We start from the raw sequence: 20,428 nt of genomic DNA on the forward strand, positions 1-20,428 counted from the left end.
TTGTTAAACATAATCAATTTGTTTGTATCTTATATTTTTGTGTGTACTTAAAAGACCAAATACAAAATTAACCCATTTAGGTTGGTGTTAGTATATCTCCGTTTCATTTGTGTAGTTCTTGTGTAGTGTTTCTTGTAAAATGAATATTAATATAGTATTATTAAATAAATAAACAAATATAAATATTGAATTTTTAGGTAAAAAATTTACAAAATTATTTGAAATATATACATTTAAATCATTTATACTTACAATATTATAATACTATGCAATATTTTAAAATTATTTGTTATAAATATACATATTTATATTTACATATATTTATTATAAATACTAGTTTTGTACCCGTGCGAAGTACGGGATGATTATCATTTTTTTACATTATTTTTTTTGAATATTTATTTTAATGAAAGGTTAATATAATAATTTTATTTCCTAAACAAGTTTTATATTTTTCGAAAATAATAATTTTTTCAAAAAATTGTACTTTGTACTTATATATTTAGTTATTATTATATTTTTATATTTGACCTTCAAAGCCTAAATATTAATATAACATATACGTTATAATTTATTTTATTTTTCTGTTGTCTGATTTTTCATAATATAAATTTGTAAACTTGTACGGAAAATATTTTAATCATATCACATAATATATTTACGTAATTATTTTTCTTTTATTTATATATTTTTTTCATGAAATTTTATAAAAAAATTTTATCCTAGTAATGATTTTGAAAAAAATACTTTACATCTACTTGTAATAGTACTTTTTTTTATCAATCAATTGTCAAAGTACTTTTAAATGTATTCTTTTATATTAGTACTTCAATTTTGAATTGTAATAGGTTTTTATTATTATTATATTTCTTTCTAGTTTTTATGTTTCATAAGATTCACGTACTCTATTTTTTTTTAAAAAATCAGTAATTTTTTATTTTACAAAATCAAACAAAACTTATGTTATATTTTATACCTAAATTCAATCTAAATGCGTTCCTCATGTGTTCCTAACTTTATAAGATAAAAATTAAAATTATCTATTCAACAATATTTTAAATCAAACTTACTCATTCCAAAGTTTTTAAGAAAATGATACTACTTTAACCCGCTAATAAATGATTTCTTAATTGTTAATTATATTTTTTTTATAAATATAATTGTTGTTTGTATTATATTAATATAATACTTCTAGCGTTATTTTATACTTCCTCCGTCCCAACTATTTCTATACAAATGCTTTGGCCTTCATTAAAACAATATTAGTTTTGGTAAGGTAGTGGTACCAGAGAGAAAAAAAAATTTAATGAGAAAATATATAAAGTTAGGTAAAGTGGTGAGAATAAAGTGAGTGTAGTGGGAGAAAGTAGTGGATGTGGTTGATTTTTATATTATTAAATTTTTACTATTTTTTGTAAGTTTGAAAGGTATAAAATTGAATGAGACATCCAAAAAAGAAAAGTGTATAGAAATGAATGGGACATTTTTGTCCCCTTATCTTTTTATTATGTGTGCTGAGGGACTATTTAGTCTAATCAAAAAGTTTGAGGAAAAGCGTTGGATTCGTGGATGTAAAATTGTTAGAGGGGCTCCGGTGATTTCTCATATGTTGTTTGCAGACGATTCATATCTATATTGCCGAGCTAATGAGATGGAAGCTAGAAACATTAAGAAATTGCTTTCAGTTTTTGAAGGAACATCGGGGCAAAAGGTTAATGCCAGCAAATCGTCTATTTTCTTTAGTACGAACACTGATGTGAGTGAGAGGGGAAGGGTGGTGGAAATTCTGGGAATGCAGACTGCTACTGAACACAACAGATATCTTGGATTGCCTAGCACCATGGGTCGTAATAAAACGGCTGTTCTGGGTTTTCTGAAGGAAAAAATGAGGAGTAAAGTGGAGAGTTGGAGTGGGAGATGGATGGTAAAAGCGGGTAAAGAAGTTCTGATTAAATCTGTTGCCCAGACCTTACCTAGTTATGCAATGAATGTTTTTCTTCTTCCTATGAAACTTTGCCAAGATATGGAACAAATTATGTGCAGGTACTGGTGGCAAGCGTCGGGAGCTCAAAGGAAGGGTATTAATTGGTTGTCCCGAGATAAGTTGGTTATTCATAAAGACAAAGGAGGCATGGGGTTTCGAAGTTTACGAAATTTTAATCTCGCTATGTTAGGCAAGCAGGGGTGGCGCTTGATGGCTAACGATTCTAGTCTTATGAACAGGGTGTTTAAGGCCAAATATTATCCTAATGGCTCGTTTCTGACAGCGTCATTAGGACATAATCCTAGTTTTGTCTGGAGATCTATATTGGAGGCACAGTCTTTAGTTAAGGAAGGGTGTAGATGGAGCATTGTTGATGGAGCTTCTGTCGAGGTTTTAAATCAACATTGGCTTCCTTGCGTAGATAATCCTTACATCACTTCTACTCACCCAGGCTTAGTAGGAGCTAAAGTTAACCAATTAATGTGTACGGGGGAGAGAGTCTGGGATGGTGAGATTCTTGATGATCTGTTAAATGATTGTGATAAGCAGCTTATTCAAAATGTTATGCTCAGTGACGAGGTAGGACCTGATCAACATTACTGGAACATGGAAGCTTCAGGTAACTATACTGTCAAGAGTGCTTATAATTTCTTGCAAAGAATGCATGGTAGATGGAATGAGTCTAATAACTTTGGTTTTTGGAGGTCGTTGTGGAATCTTAAAATTCCTGCTAATGTAAAACATCTTCTATGGCGGGCATGTATGGGGATATTACCTACTTCGACTCAGTTAAGACAGAAACACGTGGATGTTACTGTAGAATGTCAAGTCTGTAGAGGGGACGAGGAGTCTATTATGCACAGCTTGGTGGAATGTCCGTTTGCGTCCCTCTGTTGGCATCGATTTGATGTTGAGGTTATGGGGATTCAAGCTTCAGATTTTTACAACTGGTTTTTGGATGTTCTGAATCGATATAGAAGGGATAAAGTTTGTCAAATAACCATGATTTGCTGGTCTCTCTGGCGTGCCCGGAATGGAGTAGTTTGGCAAAGCAAAAGTTCTGTAGCTAATGGGGTAGTTAGGTCTGCTATTGTGTACCTTCATCAATGGAGTCGTGCTCAGTCTGATGATTACGGAGCAGAAGAGTCTTGTACTTCTGTGGAGCACTGGACGCTACCAATGGTTAATACGATGAAGGTCAATGTAGATGCATCTGTCGTTAGTGGGAATGATAGCTTTGGAATTGGCTGGATTGCGCGAGGCCATAGCGGTAATGTAGTTGAGTGTAACTCTAGGTTGATTCTGGGGAATGTGCATCCGAGCATGGCGGAAGCAGTTGGTGTGAAAGAGGTCCTTAGCTGGGTTAAGCAAAATGGAAAAAACGGAGTTGTTATTGAATCAGATTGTCAAGTAGTTGTCAAAGCTATTTGTCAAGCATTGCATATGAGCTCTCCGTTTGGTTTGATTGTCTCAGATTGTAGGAGACTACTAGCTTCTTTAAACAATGTTTCTATTCTCTATGTCAAACGATCTGCGAACAAGGCTGTCAATTGGTTGGCAAGGACAGCTTGTTCTTATTCAGGTCGTCGATCAAGTGGGGAGTCTGTCCCTGCTGATTTAGCTGCTATATTGTTAGCAGATTTGAGTAATGATTAATGTAACACCCCAAATCCGGGGTCAAGATTTGGTGTCACTAAACAATCCTTACATAGAATAAAGAAATAAATAAATAACCCCTTGAATCCGGATCGTTTACAGGTTATGGTATGAAACAAGAATCTGATCTTCTACAACTTACAACAACTAAAATACAATTGTAAATACCTCTGAATTAATGCTCGAATCATATTCTTCTAACTTCTTCAACCTCTCGCAGCGGAGATTTCTCGAACTTCTGCTGTCTATCTAAGCTATTCATTTTTATCCTTATCTGTTTCTGGCAGAAATAAGAATTGACAAAGTAAGAGTGAGCCAAAAATGCCCAGCAAGTATATAATTTGAGTTTCAAACATTAATTTTAAAGAAAACTTCCAGACAAAATCTCTGAAATATTCTGAAGGGCGAAACACGAAATCATTTAAAGGATATACCTCGTTATCTTAAAAATCAATTTGATTTGCATTGCTATGAATCACATGGGACATAATGACATTTTTGTAAGAGCTTTAGAGATCGCGTGTTTTCAAAATAGCTTCTGGTATCATTTCATAATTGAGCAATGAATGCAATAACTATTCATAAAACGACGTTCAAGAAATTCCTAACTATTCAGTATCCATCATTATCGACTAAGTTTCCATAGACTTAGCCTGCTAAACCAGCCTGATAAGGACGGGTTGAATAATTAAGAAGATCTCAATTCATTCAAGATCCTAACTATCACTGAGCAACTAATGTTGCAGCAACAATCTGAACCTTGAATATATTTAGAAACATTGTAATTTCCCGAAACTGAGTGCTAAGAAAGAATAACTTTAAACCATAATCACATTTTATTTCAAGAGGGAATGCCATTAATGGCGAACAATAATAAATTAGATTGGACACTAGAAACCAACATATGCACTATAATCTGTTGATCAGTCAGGAGATTGTGCGGATCTATACCCAACTGCATAGACCCAACCAACATATGGGGCACCCAGGCAACTATGGCCTAATAATTAATGGTCTGGGTAAAACCCAGCCTGTATAGTAACAATCCAGCCCGTAGAGTATTTTGATATCAAATCATTTTGATTTCAAAATATCCCAAATTAGGGTTCGCAAATAACCCGAACGAATGGGTATTTGCTCAAGAGAGCAATTGAATTATAGGAACAAGAATAAATGAACAAGCATAATATTAGTAATTGCAGCGAAATGTAAAACATTTAACTATTCTGAACTTAGAATAGTAGCGAATAATATTTGCAGTATTTAAAAGAAATCCAAGAGTACTTGCAGTATTTTAAAAGAAAAATCCAGAATACTTGCCTCAATAAGCTTTAACCGTTATTACTGGTTGACTTTGGTTCGACTTTGACCTTTCGGCTTTATCGTCCACCTACTATCCTATTCTCGATACGATCCCAACATTCAGACCCTTTGGTTGGAACTTCGTTGATCTCGATGTCTAATCTCTAGATCGTTCCTAGTCCGATGTCATGTCTCGGGTCTTCCGTCTAAAACCTACAGGGTTGAAATACCCTAATTCAGATAATCGCTTAAGCTTACATCAAATCACTATTCTATTTTACCCGTACGATTTCCTAACCGAATTCATATTTATATGTATTATCGAAATACACATAGCAATTACGGTTCACATCTTCGAAAATCGGTTCGGTATTTAATTTCGGAAAATACGTATGTTTGTCATTTTGAAAAATAGGGTAATCGATTATTCACAAAATATCTTGTCTCAATCGCAGTCCAGTTCATATAATATAATTGTATATGATTATTCGACGTTTCCAATAATTATAGGTTACGTTCCCAATATTTCGGAATTAATTTCCTGAAAATCGGGCAGCGCCTCCTTCGTTTATCAGCCTACCCGTCGAGATCAAATCGACGTCAATCACAACATAACAACAACCAATCATTCAATTTACAATCCATACGCCAGTCCCAATCACCATTACAATTCAATTATTAATTATTATTATTATCCGTATTTTTATGTTTTTATTCGTAGGACTCAGATTATATCATCATAGTCCACCGTCGGCTCGCCGAGGCTCATTGCCGACGGCGGTAAAATTCGCGGGTTCTTGTTTATAACGGGCGTCCAACACGAATCTCACCGATTAATTATTAAAATTTACCGCACGAATATATTTTTATTTCACAAATTCCAATCAAATATTTTCCTGCATTCAATATATCCAATAATTCCCAAATTAATATCTGCACAATAATTCAGAATCGAATTAACAGTTGAACAAGGCATATTCGAACCACACAAACAACAACACGCACGCGCCTTACGCGCCAACTGGAAACAACACAAGTACGGCCGGACAGCCATTGAAGGCCGGCGACCACCACCAGACACCCAGCACAAACACACACACACACACACACAGGGCACACACACAATTCTCACACACAGCACAATCCCATACCACAGATATACACAAATACATAAATATATGTATACATGCATAATCGAACGAGAACAGAACCGAAGCCACCAAACCCACCGTAGTTCAGGCGGCGGCTTACCGGCGATGGAAGAGGAACCACAAAAACAGAGGGCAGGGGAAGAAGAGTATGGGGGAGACACCGGGAGAGATTAATTAAGAGAGGTAGAGAGAGTTCAGAGATAGAGAACGAGGGAGATAAATCGAGATGAGAGAGGATCGAAGAGAGATGAGTGATTGATTAAGGAAATACATGAACTGCAATGAACAAACGGGTTATACCCGATAAATAATCTGCCCCCTTCTTTATTTCGTTTTATTACTTATTGAATTAACGAACAACACGATACTCAAAATTTGGAATATCTGACGAGTAATTACGAGTATCATAATTCCGAAATTTTCCCAAAATAATATTTAAAATTTATCGTAGTAATTAAAATTTAAATAAATAAAATTATAAAATAATATAAATAATTTTAGAAACAATTTTAGCATTTTTAAGAATAAATATTCAATAAAATCACTTTAAAAGTGAATTAAGTTTATACAGCTCAATAATTAATTATAAAATTAACCTTTGCGTCTAATAATTCACAAACGATTAATAACACAGCAACACATAACTGACAAGACCATCACATATTTTATTTATTTAATAATTTGATAATTACATTCACATATCTGATCCGAAAATGGGTTACTTAGCCGCTAAGTAACTAAAAAAGACGATACGATTTTAATACCGAATTTGGATAATTATCAAAACAAAGCTCCCTATAAAATACTTTATACGAAATTAAGGTGATAATGTCTCGCCTTTTGAGAATATGGATTCTTATCGATATATAAAATGATTTGCGTATCGAAAATTTCACACCGGGACTTGTACAGGTCAAACCGTACCCCGGATCGAAAAAGTCAAAATACATAAAGTGTTCAGAATTATCAGATTAGGTTAGGAAGGAGTTTTCGGAAGAGTTTCGGGTTGTAAAAACGCAAAAATGATTAAAGTGAGATGATTTCTAATTCCAAAAATAAATTTTATAATTATGTAAGAATAATCATTATTAATCCTATAAATTCTCATAAAATCATATAATAATCCAACAATTACCAGAAAAATACCAAAATTATCTAGATTTAATTCTGGATAATTGGAAATTAAAATATCTCAATTTTATCAGAAATAATCATCCAAATATTATTATCCATCATCAAATAATTCACCAAATTCACATAAAATCACATAATAATTATTTATTGATAAAAATAAATACATAATATTTCCCGGGCGTTACAATTAATACTGCATCTTCTTTCTCAGAAAAAAGAATATATAATTATAGTTCAATTATTATTAATTATTATAATAAAATAAATGAAATAAATATAATCTATATTGTATTTTATTATATCTATATTTCAATGTTGACTTTTAATAGATTTATTATTATTATATGTATTCCTCTTTTTTATGTTTTTGAGGATTCACATGCTCTAAACTTTTTAAATGGTAATTCGTAATTTTTCCTTTTTACTAAATAAAACAAAATAATGTAATATTTATACCTAAATATAATATAAATGCTTTCGTTATTTTATAAGATACAAATGAAAATTATCTATTCAAAAATATTATAAATACTTTCAATATCATTTTATATCATTTAGCAATATATAATTATAGTTCAATTTCTTGATTAATTGTCTAATGTGTTTGTTATATAAATTATTAGATATTATAGTAGAATAATAAAATAAATGAAATAAATATAATCTATATTATAGGTATAGTTAATTAGCACGTGCAGCCCACCCTATCTAACGACCAAGTCTTACCACCAAAATTCCCTTATTCCAATTATATATAGAATATAATATATATAATAAATATTAATATTTAATTATAAATATTAATATTTAATTATAAATATATTTATTTTATCATGTCCAAAGTTTAAACACAAAACAAACACTACGTGTTGGTTTTGTATTCGGAAAAAAATTATCAGATATATTTTTGTATCATGTGAAAAACAATGGGGTGTTTAACCAGTGAAACAAGTAAAATTATCGGGTGAAAAATCAAAATACCCACCGTTTAGAGGTAAATGCCCAAAATACAATTTGGCGGGATGTTCTGCCTCTTTTACCCACTGCATACGCATAGGGAATATGCGAATACAGATTTAGAAAATCTAACAAAGAACATATATGTTCAACATGCTTATTTAGTTTTTGTTTTTTTATCAATACGCATGTTGAACATGCATATTCTTGTAAAAAAATAAAATAAATATGCATGTGTAACATGCATGTTCTTTGTTAAATTTTAGAAAGCTGAATACCCATCCGTGGATATTTTGAACAGTTTGCGCACGTCTGGACATTTTGGGTAAATTTTTAAAAAATGGGCTATTTTTGTGTTTTTATCGGTTGTGACCCGGGTAATGTATGCAGAGATCTGGTAGAGACTATTACATGACCTGGGTGGTGAATAAATAAAATAAAAGAAACAAGAGCAAACAATAAGAGGGCGGGGGGGAGAGTGCAGGTGTTGATTTAGTGTGAGGCAATAGGCAAGGATGACGTGGAATCTAACGGCGATGTTATGTTTGATATGGGCATTGACTCTTCTTTACGGCGAGATGCTCGCTTTTCGTCTTCCTTCTCTTTTCTCTTGTTCTTGGCCCCATCTTTCTTCCCAGGTACTACTCCTACTCCTACTCCTACTACTACTATTCTTTCTTCCTTTATCTTCTCGTTTAAGTCATTCTTAGTAAATTTTATAATTTAAGTTCAATTGTGTTTATTTGATATGGATGTGGTTGATTTGTGGGATATGAGTCCGATTCCGCCTTTCTTCTAACTTCTAACCAACTAAAACCAAGTCAATTTTTAATGTCGACACTGATATACTAGAATCCGATTTTGATTTCTATCTAGTAGGTTGAAACCTATCCAACAAGTTCAGAATCGGAATTTAAAGTTACATTATGATTTTGAAGTTGTTTTCTTTTGGCACAGTTCACATTTCATACCACCCAAATGAGAACTTTAAACAAAAAAGTTATTCCGTTTTATTTAAATTAAATTAGAATTTGTTGACCTCATATCATATCATTGTGGCTGATTAGCGGGATTAATATGACTTATAAACAAGTAAACACCTATGGAAAGCCAGAGATTCTTGCTCTATTCCAACTAATAAGTATTCAATCGAACGTAAATGTTTAAGAATGAGGTGTAGTCGTAGATTCACATTAATCGGGTTAAGCCCTATAAAAGAATTGACCCGTAACGTAAGTAGTTCATAATGGCAGAAATATTTTTGAAGGTGTTTTCCCTTTTGGCACAATTTTAGCCCAGAAGAGCAATTTTTAAAAAATTCTCCCATTTTACCACAACTATAACACATTTACGTGCTGCATTACATTAACACATATAACATAATTATGTTTATTCTGTTATGTCCGCAACATTAGCTGGTGCAATACATGCTTATAGTGTTAACAGAACACATAAGAATAATGTGTTAGCGCACAACTCACATATGCCTTCAGTGCTCTTCAGCTTGCATCGTTACGCCTAATAAAAACGAATACAGTAGTCAAGATTCAAATCCAAGTACTCCAGCTTGTATTGCGCATTCGGCATTCCCTTCAACTACCGAGGCTAATGCATTTTTGTTTACAGTATTAAAGCATTCTTATGTTTGTTTCCGACTAGAGATTTAAACCCTCTGTATCCTTATTAGCCATCTTATGCATGCAGTGATGTTATAAATGCAAAAGATTTACAAAAAATCAAAAAATAACCATCGAAAACTGAAAATAACTTCTAATATAAATTGCCAACACCTTTGAAAAATTGCATAGCTACAAGTGTGCACAATCATGCCAAATTGTCAAGAAGGGTCTATAGCTTTTGTGCAAACACTCCGCTGCAAGTAGAGCTGGCCAAATGTGCGGGTTTGAACCGCACATTCGGGACCGGTTCGTACGGAAACCCGTAATTATTCGGCCCAAACCGGACCGGTTCAAACCCGCACAATTCGTTAAATCAATCGAGCCGGTTACGAATGTAATACTGGAGAACCGGGACCGGGACCGGGACCGGCCCGCACTAACCCGTCCACACGAAACCCGGGAGAGTTGCACGTGGTTACAGACCCGCACAGGCTCGCGGGTGTGCGGGCTTGAATCTCAATTCTCAATTAAATATGTTAATATTCTAAACATTTTATTGATTATGTGTGGTTTACTTGGCAATGAAAAGCAAATGAGTAATACAACGAGTTCAGGCAAGCAATATAGACTGTCCACTTGTATCTATATTTTACAATTTATGAAGTGTGGACAACTACAACTTCAATATATTTCTTTCTCTCATCTTGGTTCTAATGCTTAAATCAATTGATAGCTAGTTTGATGACGAGGATATATAGGAGTATAACATAAAATTTTGTTTTTTCAATTCTGTTGATAATCTTGTGGCAAAGTCTTACATTTTTTTTATTAAAGCATATTAATTGATATGTATGTTAATTCGTATCTAAGTATGATAACCACTTTTGTATTTGGTGATGTAAGTATTGCCGAGTTTACTGTACATAAGACAACATATATTTCTCCTGTATTTGTTCATTTGACACCTGTCCCAGCTTTCCTCTGGTGTCACTCCAATAAGCCTCTAGACTTTACACAAACAACACGTGTCAACCTCACAAACAACGTTTGCATGCAAACTTAATACATGGGTCCATGACTCACAAACAGATTATTTAAACCCGGAGCCCGAACCCTTCAACCCGTGGCCCGCACAGCTCGCTCACGAGCTCAGTGTCGGGTACGAGTTTGCTTCTGTCGGTTCAAGCCCGGCCCGGCCCGATTCGTTTAATTAACGTGCCGGTTCAGTGTTCGTTATTTTCGGGTCCAACCCGCTCTCAGCCCGGCCCGGACCGCACGGCCCACACTACTGGCCACCTCTAGCTGCAAGTCTAGAAGTTGAGAAAATGCATACGCATGCATGTGCAAAACATATTTACTAGTCCAAAATCCCAACTTATATTATTTTTTGAATGACAAAAACCCAACTTATACTCTCGGTACTGCACATAATATTTTCCAGATATCTACATTGCATTAAAAGCAAATGAGATTTCATAAAATAAAAAAATAAAGTTAATTGTACAAACTCTGGTTTTACTTGGTTAAATGTAATGAAATAGATGATTGAGTTATGGCAATTACTTCTTATTTTACTTTTTATCCTTAATCTCTTCCACAATTTATTTATATAATTTCAAAGAGTAAGGGTGCTGCAAAAAAGGTGCCACAATTACATAGCATTAAAAAATTTATTAGAAGATTAAAGGGGTGTGCGTTCCCACATAAATACATTGTGTTTTTACCTCCAAACATCCTGATGTAGAAAGCTGTCTTTAAAGACCTGCTTTAACTGCATTCCTATAAACTTGAGTTGTGTGTTTCTTGATAATGATTAATAAGGTCTTTGTGATGGATAAAACTTTCATTATCGACAAACCAAGAACGAAATTTCTATTATTAATTGATTATCCATCAAAATAAATTATGTAAAAAAAATTAATACAAACGTTTAAATGGATGTAAAAGAGAATGATTTTCAATACTGACCATATTACGAGGAAGGAAAATTTAAGGTCATACTCATGGACTCTATCTGTGTATGTGGACCAAATCATTTTGTAAAAAATATTACTGACGATCTGTGTACATGGAAATCAGATGAACGGAGTACTGTATCCAGATGACTTTGTGAAAGTGGCAGTTCTGGCTGATCCTCAGGTTTTGGTTTCTTTCTGAGGTATTTTCTTTAGTAATACACTGTACCATTGGTCTTGTCATTTCTGTAACTCTGTATTGCCATACCACATTCTTAACAGCTCATGGATAGAACATCCCTTAGTGTTGCTCCAAATTCGCTAGCTCTTGAGATTGCACAATTCTATACAGATGTATTCATGCGCAGAGCATTTCTATCATCCGTCTTGCCATTCGAACCTGATGTAATTTTGTTTCTTGGAGATTATTTTGATGGAGGTCCTGATCTATCTGATGAAGAGTAAGTGCAAGAAATATATATGCTTGAAAGTTAAAATAGTTGTTTTCTACAAAGTCCACTTAATTATGATTATCTATACTTGAAAGTTAAGACCAACCAATATTATACAACATACGAATTAAAACACGGTAGCTCATTACACTAGTGATATTGTTTTATTATTTCTAGTTTACAGCTGGCAGTACTTTGTAAATCGTTGGCTGGTCATCTGTTTACTTGTCGGATTCGTAATATCGGCTTTCCGTAGTCATTTTCTACGTCCTTATATTATATATGGTTGATTTTTTTTTTACTTGTAATTTTCTCTTATAGTTTAAGTTTGCGATTTTGTTTACTTTTTTTCCCTGAAGCGGAATTAATAATTTGTTTTATCAAAAAGGTGGCAAGAATCTTTAAGTCGGCTCAGACATATTTTTGATCTGGATACACTTGATAGTGTTAAACACATCAAAGTATACCATATGCCTGGAAACCATGACGTTGGCTACTCAGCTTTCCATTCTCGTATACCGCAGGTACATGATCATGATTTCCATTCTTCAAATATGGAGCTACTTATAATTCTCCTTATTTATCTTTTGATATGACGCTGATTAGAAATTAGCTACTACTTAGGTGATGACACTGGCATGATTTGTTGAACAGTACAAGAAAAGAATAATCGTGTGCATAATCAGTTGATCTTTTCTAAGATCTAGAACCATGTACTGCTAGGTAATGGTAAAGCCCTTGAACAGGGCTTGTGTATTGTTCATAATATGCATCCAAACAATTACAACATGAAAGTGTGTACAGAGTCAACAAGATATGTACAGCAGAACGTAGTTATACATAACCAATGTACATTTGTAGAAGATTCATTTGTTATGTTATATTATATTTTTTAATAGAATGGGTGTGTTATAGTCAAAGGATATGGTAGGAAGAATATTTCGGAGGTGGCCGTTTGTAGTGCATCAACCTAATAAGGTAGATGCATGGAGGCACAAGTAAGAAGACTGCAAATAACATTGTTGAGTTGGCATATCATTTTTAGCCTTCCCATTTTGTGAAGAAGTATGAGAATAAGAGAAACAAAATTGCATTTTATGGTATTTACAAAAATCATGAAATGGTGCATTACGAATTTTAGATCCATGTCACTTTAAACAAGTTAATATGTTTCTTTCAAACTTAGTCATAGTAAGATATAGAAGTACATGAAGATAGAAAAAAACCAATTAAGTTTGTACTTGAGCGGGTACACTCCCAATGACCCAAATCTAATGTGTATAGGATGGTAATGCGAAAGAAGCAGGGACCAGGCTTAACTCGATAAACTTAATTCAAACTCTTTTCTAGGTTTAAAGTGGAACAAGTATTATTCAATAAGCAACCCGAGTCAATTCAAGTTTTTGATGAGATTGATTGTGACCATTCGATTTGGCTCAAACTAGACTCGATTTTCATAATATATAAAATGAAATTATATTAGTGCTATCGGATTGGGCTCTTGTATTAGGTAATTTAAAATGGTAATGGAGTGCAGGTCTAGAATTTGAACCTTGGTAAACTCCAATATTCTCAAATATCTGATATGGACACTTGGACAGTAAGGTTGATTCTTTCCCTAAAGATGGTCTCCCTGTGTTCCACTCGTTAATCCCAAAATGGTCTCTCGAGTGAGGGGAAATGTTACAGATTTATTTGCGTAAAGCCCTCCGACCGACACCTTAAAGTTTTGGGAGCGTTGGTGACTAACATTCTTAATGCACTTTTAGATGCTACGAGTGATTGCTCTTTCAGAACAGTGTAAATCCATCCATATAGTAGTGCTTTGAATACCTTTGCATGAAAACTTAAGAAGTTGAAAGGATTCAAATAAATAATGTTATAATATATGTATATGAATGCATGCAAACAGTGGGCAAATCTTTTGTCTTGTAGTTTCACTCAGCTACTAATTCTTATATACAATATCTTAATATTGTACAGGTTTTCAGACGATATGAAAATGCATTTGGTACAAGAAATTATCGATTTAAAGTTGGAGGACTTGATTTTATTGCCATTGATGCCCAGACGTTGGATGGTCAGTTTTATATCCGAATCTTTACCCTATGTTGCCTTGTGACCAATTTTTTGATAGGTCAAAACTCGAATGGATGCTCATTATTGTCTCCCACAACATAACGTTTGTGATCTTCACTCTCAGTCCCTTCAATATCAGCTTCTGCGCCCTCTCTTCCACCTCTCTTCCACCTCTATTTTTCTTCAGTTCAGTCCCACTTCCATTCCAGTCCACCCAACCAAACAGAGTAATAGTATATTATGCCCATACCAAAAAGAGGAATTAGCCGCTAAATTTAAATGAATTTATATCGGATGAATCCTCCTTCTAATGAAGAAAACTAGTTCTTTAGCTTGATAGGTATAAGAAACAGGAAGCAGGTATTAAATAGTAAAAGTCCAATTTTTACCAAGTACTATTAGGAGTGAGAGGAACAAACACCATACACTCCCAAGTATGTATATGTACATTATTTCGAACTTCAGAGATGTATTAAGTGACTTCTCCGTCTGGCTTATACAATGAGAAATGCATACACCTAAGTATAGTTTTTTTGAACATAGTCATTCATACATGCTCACCCAAGATTCTTTCCGAAGACGTAGTTCTCTTTTGTCCACCTAGTATCTTCAGTTATACATATTTAGCTGTAATATTGTCGAGTTAGAGTATCCTATATTATAAGATTGCACATGTATAATGTTTTTTCTTACAATATAAGTTCTGACCTTTTATTTTATACTTATTATAGATATTGAGCCACTATTTCTGTAGCAGGGACATTATCATATATTATTAATCTAAAATTATGTTCTGTAGTGTTTTGTAGCATAGTTCATGTTGATTTGAAACTTGAGATGGTTTCTTGTACTACAATCAACAGATAATAATTTGTAGCATATTTGTGTTGTGTTTTGTAACCGAAAATAATTTGTAAGTTCTATGTTGGGAACTTTTTGTGGAAACCGAAAATAATTTATAAGTTCTATGTTGGGAACTTTTTGTGGAAGAGAGGGACTAGTATTTATTGCCATTGGCTTTGGCTTTGGATATATTTTGTTTTCCCTATGTCTTCTTAAAGTTGGATTGCACCAGCTATAAGATTTAAAAATTCCTTGTATTCCTGATCTTGTCAAAATCATGATCCTGTCATAGACTATAGAATGATAAACAAATGTTCTGTCATCTCTTAGTGCATGTAATAACTGTACTGGTTTTACTGACAAAGGAATCTTGAGTAGTATCACAACTTGATAACTGAAAAAAGATATTTTTTCTATTGGCAGGGCATCCACAACGAGACCTGACATCTGCTACCTGGAATTTTGTACAAAATGTCTCCACGGGTATCTGATACTAACTTTGATAACAAGTTGCTAAGTGGGTACTTGCACTGCATCATTTTGTAATCGTAAAATCCTTGCTACATGTGTAGATTCTAGCTCGACACCAAGAGTTCTATTGACTCACATCCCACTGTATCGGAAAAATGGGACTTCTTGTGGTCCAAATCGTTCATCACAAATTATTGACCAGGTAAACGCTTTCACATTTTTTTTCCTTTGTGTCAGTTGTGGGGTAATTATTAGGATTATTCTGAAAAGTCATAAATCTTAAAATGCTCCCGAGCCGTGGGCTTATCAGAACCTAATGCCACATCACCTACAATGGCTGGCCCAGAAATCCATGAGTTCCAAGTTCTAAATTACATGATATTAAACATTGGATTTTGATTTCGTATATGTCAGATATGTTGATCACGTGCTGGTCTCTGTAGTACCCTTGTCAGTTATTTTGGGTTCTGAATCTTGATGAAAATGTTTGTATCAGTAGTCGAACTTATGCATACATTTGTTTTTTCTTCAGAGAGTCCGTCGTGATGACCTTGATGAGGATATATTGTAAATTTTCCATCTCTTTCTATAACTTTCTTAACAATATTTAATTTGGTACCATCTTTCTGCTAATATAGACAATTTTAATGTTTGACGTGAACAGATATCAAAATTATATTACTGAAGAAAAAACAGAAACATTACTGGATTCTCTCAGACCTGTATGTTCATACTTCCATCCGCCAGTAATGCATGAAGCTTAAATTCTTCTCACGGTAACTAGGGGTGAGCAAAACCGATCCGAAACCGAAAAACCGAACCGAACCGGTTAATTTCGGTTCGGTTTGATTTGAATTTTCCTGAAATTTGGGTTATTTCGGTTTTTCAGTTTAAAGCGAAATAAATTTGATTTGGTTCGGTTTTCCGTATATCGGTTTGGTTTTTAACCGAATTATATTTATATATATTTTTAAATTATATTTTAAAAACAAATATATTTTTATTATATGAATAACATTATTAGTTTAATTAATACTAATATTGTAATACTTGTTCTCTTGTCCATCCGACTTTCAACCTGCAATCTATTCTTAATATTAAAGATTTTTCATGAGTTCATCCAATAATTAGCTATTATTGACTCTTATTCTAAATTCTTTTCTTCATCTAATTATGTAATACATTTTTTATCTTAAGCAACTGAATACTAAATGCATTGTGCAAGAGCTAACTTTTGTGTTTAATTTGTGGCCAATGATATTTTAATTTGTACGGAAGGTTTTATTACTACCTTGCATCTTTTTATTTTAATTTTTCAAATTTATTTGTAATTGTTAATATATGTTTTTTAAACATTTCGATTTTAGAAACCAAACCGAATAAACCAAAATATTTCGGTTCGGTTTCCAGTTCGGTTTAAGTAAGTTCGGTTCGGTTTGGTTACAAAAAAATTTGCTATTCGGTTTTCGGTTAATTCGGTTCGGTTTGGTTTCTACCGAACCGACCGAATGCTCAGCCCTAACGGTAACCTTAAAATTTTGTGGACTCACTGTTATATAACTAATTATCTGTTTGAGCAGGTACTTGTTCTTTCTGGTCATGACCATGATCAGTGTACAGTTGCTCACACGTCCAAGTACGGGCCAGTAACAGAGGTATGAATCTTACCATATTAGCATATCCTGCTCTTACTTATGTGAACTTTAATAGACAATATATTTGCAGCAAACTCTGGGGACAATAAGCTGGCAGCAGGGAAACTTGTATCCATCTTTTATGCTATTATCTGCATGGAACCATTCATTTCCTAATGCAACAATCGGAAAAGATGCAGTTCTAACTCAACTGTGCTTTCTTCCTGTACAAACATACATTTACATATGGTGATTTTTACATTGGTAAATGTTATAAATTCTGAATATATAAATATGCCTTGCATTCTAACATAAAAAAAACCTTCACTGAAATTGCCAGGTATCTGTGTCAGTTTGTTCTTACCCTACTTCTTGCCCTATTTTGGCCAACAAGTGGTGTATCTATCTTGACACATGTTGATTGCATGGTATACGTTAGAAGTTTAAACTTCAATATCTTCAAAGGTTCCAAAGAAAAAGTTGATGAAGAAAATTGTGAGTACGATATGGTTTGGGATGCAGAAGGTTCAATGCATCTTGTCAAGAGAACCGTAAAGGCTGTTGTTTCATCAAATGAAAAAGGTACAGCGGAAAGGTTAGTGCCAAATGTTAATTTATGTTTTATAGGGTAGAATCCTAATAGGTTAAATAGATTACCATGGAGTAAATTGGCCACTGCGATGGTTAAATTCTGGAATGACTGATGAGTAACCTCCTGTTCAGCTTTAAACTTAGTCTGCTCAGGTTGCAGTTGATACATCTACTTTTCTTTTCTTTGTTTTGCCTAAAAAAACTTATCTGGTTACAGGGGCAATGCTGTCATGCGGTTAGCAGCCAAAAAACAGTTGATACAGGATGAAGATGTCTTGATACCTTCAGATGCGAGTGTATATGTGCCGATAGATGCATCAACAAAGATAGCATCCAGACCAAACAAGTCAAAGACAGATATGGCGATCAGGAGAATTTTTAGAACTCTTCGAGTGATCACAGTAGTAGCTGCAGTGAACCTACCTATCTACATGTTTTTGCTGTTTAAGGACTGGATTGACAAATGATGCCAACACAAGTGACCCAGATATCTATATGGTGAAGGAGATCGGGCTTCCTGTGGAATCCCATTCTTTTTATACCAAGTGTGAGCTATATAAATTGCAACCACCTCCTGTAAAAGAGATTGGTGTGCAGTCCATTTGTTCGATAAAGAGTGTGAGCTACATAGATTGCAACCATCTCCTGGTTGTAGACTCTGCCTGGTCCTCTGCATAAATTAGTTTCGACTCCTTCCGTACGTTTTCAAAGTTCTGGCATGCTCCTGCTTTCCGCTTTTTCTTTTTTTCTTGTCAGTATTTTGTATAATATGATATAATCCTAAATACTCCTTCCGGTGATGGTTCCTCTTGTACAAATAGTTTACAACGAATGTTTGATTTAACAAATTGTTACAGAAAATTCAAAAAGTATAAACTACACTTAAACCTCTTTAAAATAATACCCTTGAGACCGGGGAAAAAAAATATTATTTTACTGAATTTATTACTTTATCAATTTAATAATATTTTATTACTTTATAGAAAAAGTAATATTTTATTACTTTACCGAACTAATATCTTGATATTATAGTATATTTCTGTCATGCCTTTAAATATTGATGTGAAAATAATCACAATAGCAAATTATTTTCGGCATTGCAAGATTTGTTCGGAAGAAAATGATAAACAAAAACTTGGAATAAATCAAGGTATCGAAAGTTTAAATGAAGTTATCTAATTACGATATAGGAATGTGATGGATGTTAATCATCACTTAAATTAAACAACCGAGAATGATGCGGTTATGAAATCACCTACAAACAAAAAAATCATTGAGTCGGTAATTAACACTGATGAATGACTAATCATTAACCGGATAAATTTAAACGTGTCATCAAAGAAGTATTTCAGTAATTAACACTTTAGCGCAATTACTCGTTGTTACAACATGAACAAAACATATTACAAGTTATTTATACTTTATCTAAAGTCAAGTACGAGGTTAATTTTAGTTTTGGTGCAAAGTAGAAAAACCTACCATATAATTATACTTTAAAAAGAATTGAGTTTATATATGTATATATATATATATATAATTTTGAAAATTTTACTCTTAATATTACTTAGGCTCTTAATAATTTTCTAATTTTTCATTATCTTATAATTTTAACAAAAATATTTCTTTACAACACTAGCCCAAATTAGAACGGACAAAATTTATTAGTTAAGTGAAATTATTATTTTATGGGATATTACTAATATAGGTTTAACTATATATCACTCCGTCATGTGATACCAACACATGAGTTGTAATTTGAAGTGATAAAATGAGTCTGAATCCGAATAATCGAACCAAAATTCATGAAATCGAGATTCGATCTGAGATCCAAATCATACAATCCGATAGTTATTTGAAAAATGATTTAAACCGATCCGAAAAATACCCGAACCGAAAATATAACCGAAAATGATCCGAAATACAAGATCCGATTATAACTTCGAACCGATTAAAACCGAATAATATATTACCTGAACCGAATATGACCCGAAATAAGCAAAATTTATACTTTAAAAATTTTTATGTTTATGATAGCATACTTATTTAATTATTTTCTTTTGTAAAAAAATATATATTATATTAAAAATACTAAATTAAATAAAAAAATATATTTTTAAATCTCAAAAATTGAAAATATAAATAAGTTATGATCCAAAAATATATGAACCGAATTTAATCCGAACAGAATTTTGTCCGATCTTAATCCGAATTTTATCCGATTTTAATCCGAATTAGACCCGAACCGATCCGATCCGATCCAAATGGTCTTCAAATATATCATAATCTGAAAGTAGATTCGGTCCGAAATTGATCCGATCCGAAACCGAACTGATTATCCGAATTGCCGGGTCTAGTTGTAATGACTGCAGCAATCTGCAAAATATATAAACCCTAATTTAAGGGTTGATCCTAATTCGATAATTTCTAATATTATAGAATTCAACATTTCGCTGATTATATTCTTGAATATTTGAAAAAAAAAAGATTAAAAAGTTTAAGACCTCTCTAAATCCTAATCTAAGCGTCGTCCTTTTTTATATTACAGGGATCAACAATTTCCTTATTTGGGTTTTAAAAATATTAAAAAAATGAATTAAATT

General features: G+C 33.1%; 1 protein-coding gene across 4 annotated transcripts; it reads left to right on the forward strand.

Moving 5' to 3' along the window:
- The first annotated feature begins 8,587 nt into the window (after nt 1–8,587).
- Nucleotides 8,588–18,709, forward strand: LOC141667679 (uncharacterized protein C630.12). Of its 4 annotated transcripts, none has more exons than XM_074474262.1 (13): nt 8,588–8,822; nt 11,883–11,942; nt 12,041–12,219; nt 12,599–12,734; nt 14,194–14,290; nt 15,556–15,615; nt 15,705–15,805; nt 16,136–16,170; nt 16,268–16,349; nt 17,184–17,258; nt 17,329–17,486; nt 17,578–17,819; nt 18,046–18,214. In XM_074474262.1, exons 1-13 carry the CDS (start codon nt 8,700–8,702, stop codon nt 18,066–18,068), a joined length of 1,371 nt encoding a protein of 456 aa, XP_074330363.1. In that variant the 5' UTR covers nt 8,588–8,699; the 3' UTR covers nt 18,069–18,214. The 4 variants fall into 4 exon arrangements, with proteins under 4 accessions (XP_074330363.1, XP_074330358.1, XP_074330361.1 ...); XM_074474257.1 differs by having other exon boundaries at nt 8,593–8,822; nt 17,578–17,832; nt 18,046–18,709; XM_074474260.1 differs by having other exon boundaries at nt 8,594–8,822; nt 16,268–16,325; nt 17,578–17,832; nt 18,046–18,709.
- The last annotated feature ends 1,719 nt before the right edge of the window (nt 18,710–20,428 follow it).

Source organism: Apium graveolens, chromosome 6 (assembly GCF_009905375.1).
Source record: "Apium graveolens cultivar Ventura chromosome 6, ASM990537v1, whole genome shotgun sequence".
Taxonomy (NCBI): domain Eukaryota; kingdom Viridiplantae; phylum Streptophyta; class Magnoliopsida; order Apiales; family Apiaceae; genus Apium; species Apium graveolens.

Excerpts from the sequence above, each read along its gene's own strand:
- LOC141667679 (XM_074474257.1), top strand. The coding sequence starts at position 8,700 with ATGACGTGGAATCTAACGGCGATGTTATGTTTGATATGGGCATTGACT. Across the intron at positions 12,735-14,193 it reads TCCATTCTCGTATACCGCAG|GTTTTCAGACGATATGAAAA; the intron begins GTACATGATCAT and ends AATATTGTACAG. Across the intron at positions 16,171-16,267 it reads GACCTTGATGAGGATATATT|ATATCAAAATTATATTACTG; the intron begins GTAAATTTTCCA and ends TGACGTGAACAG.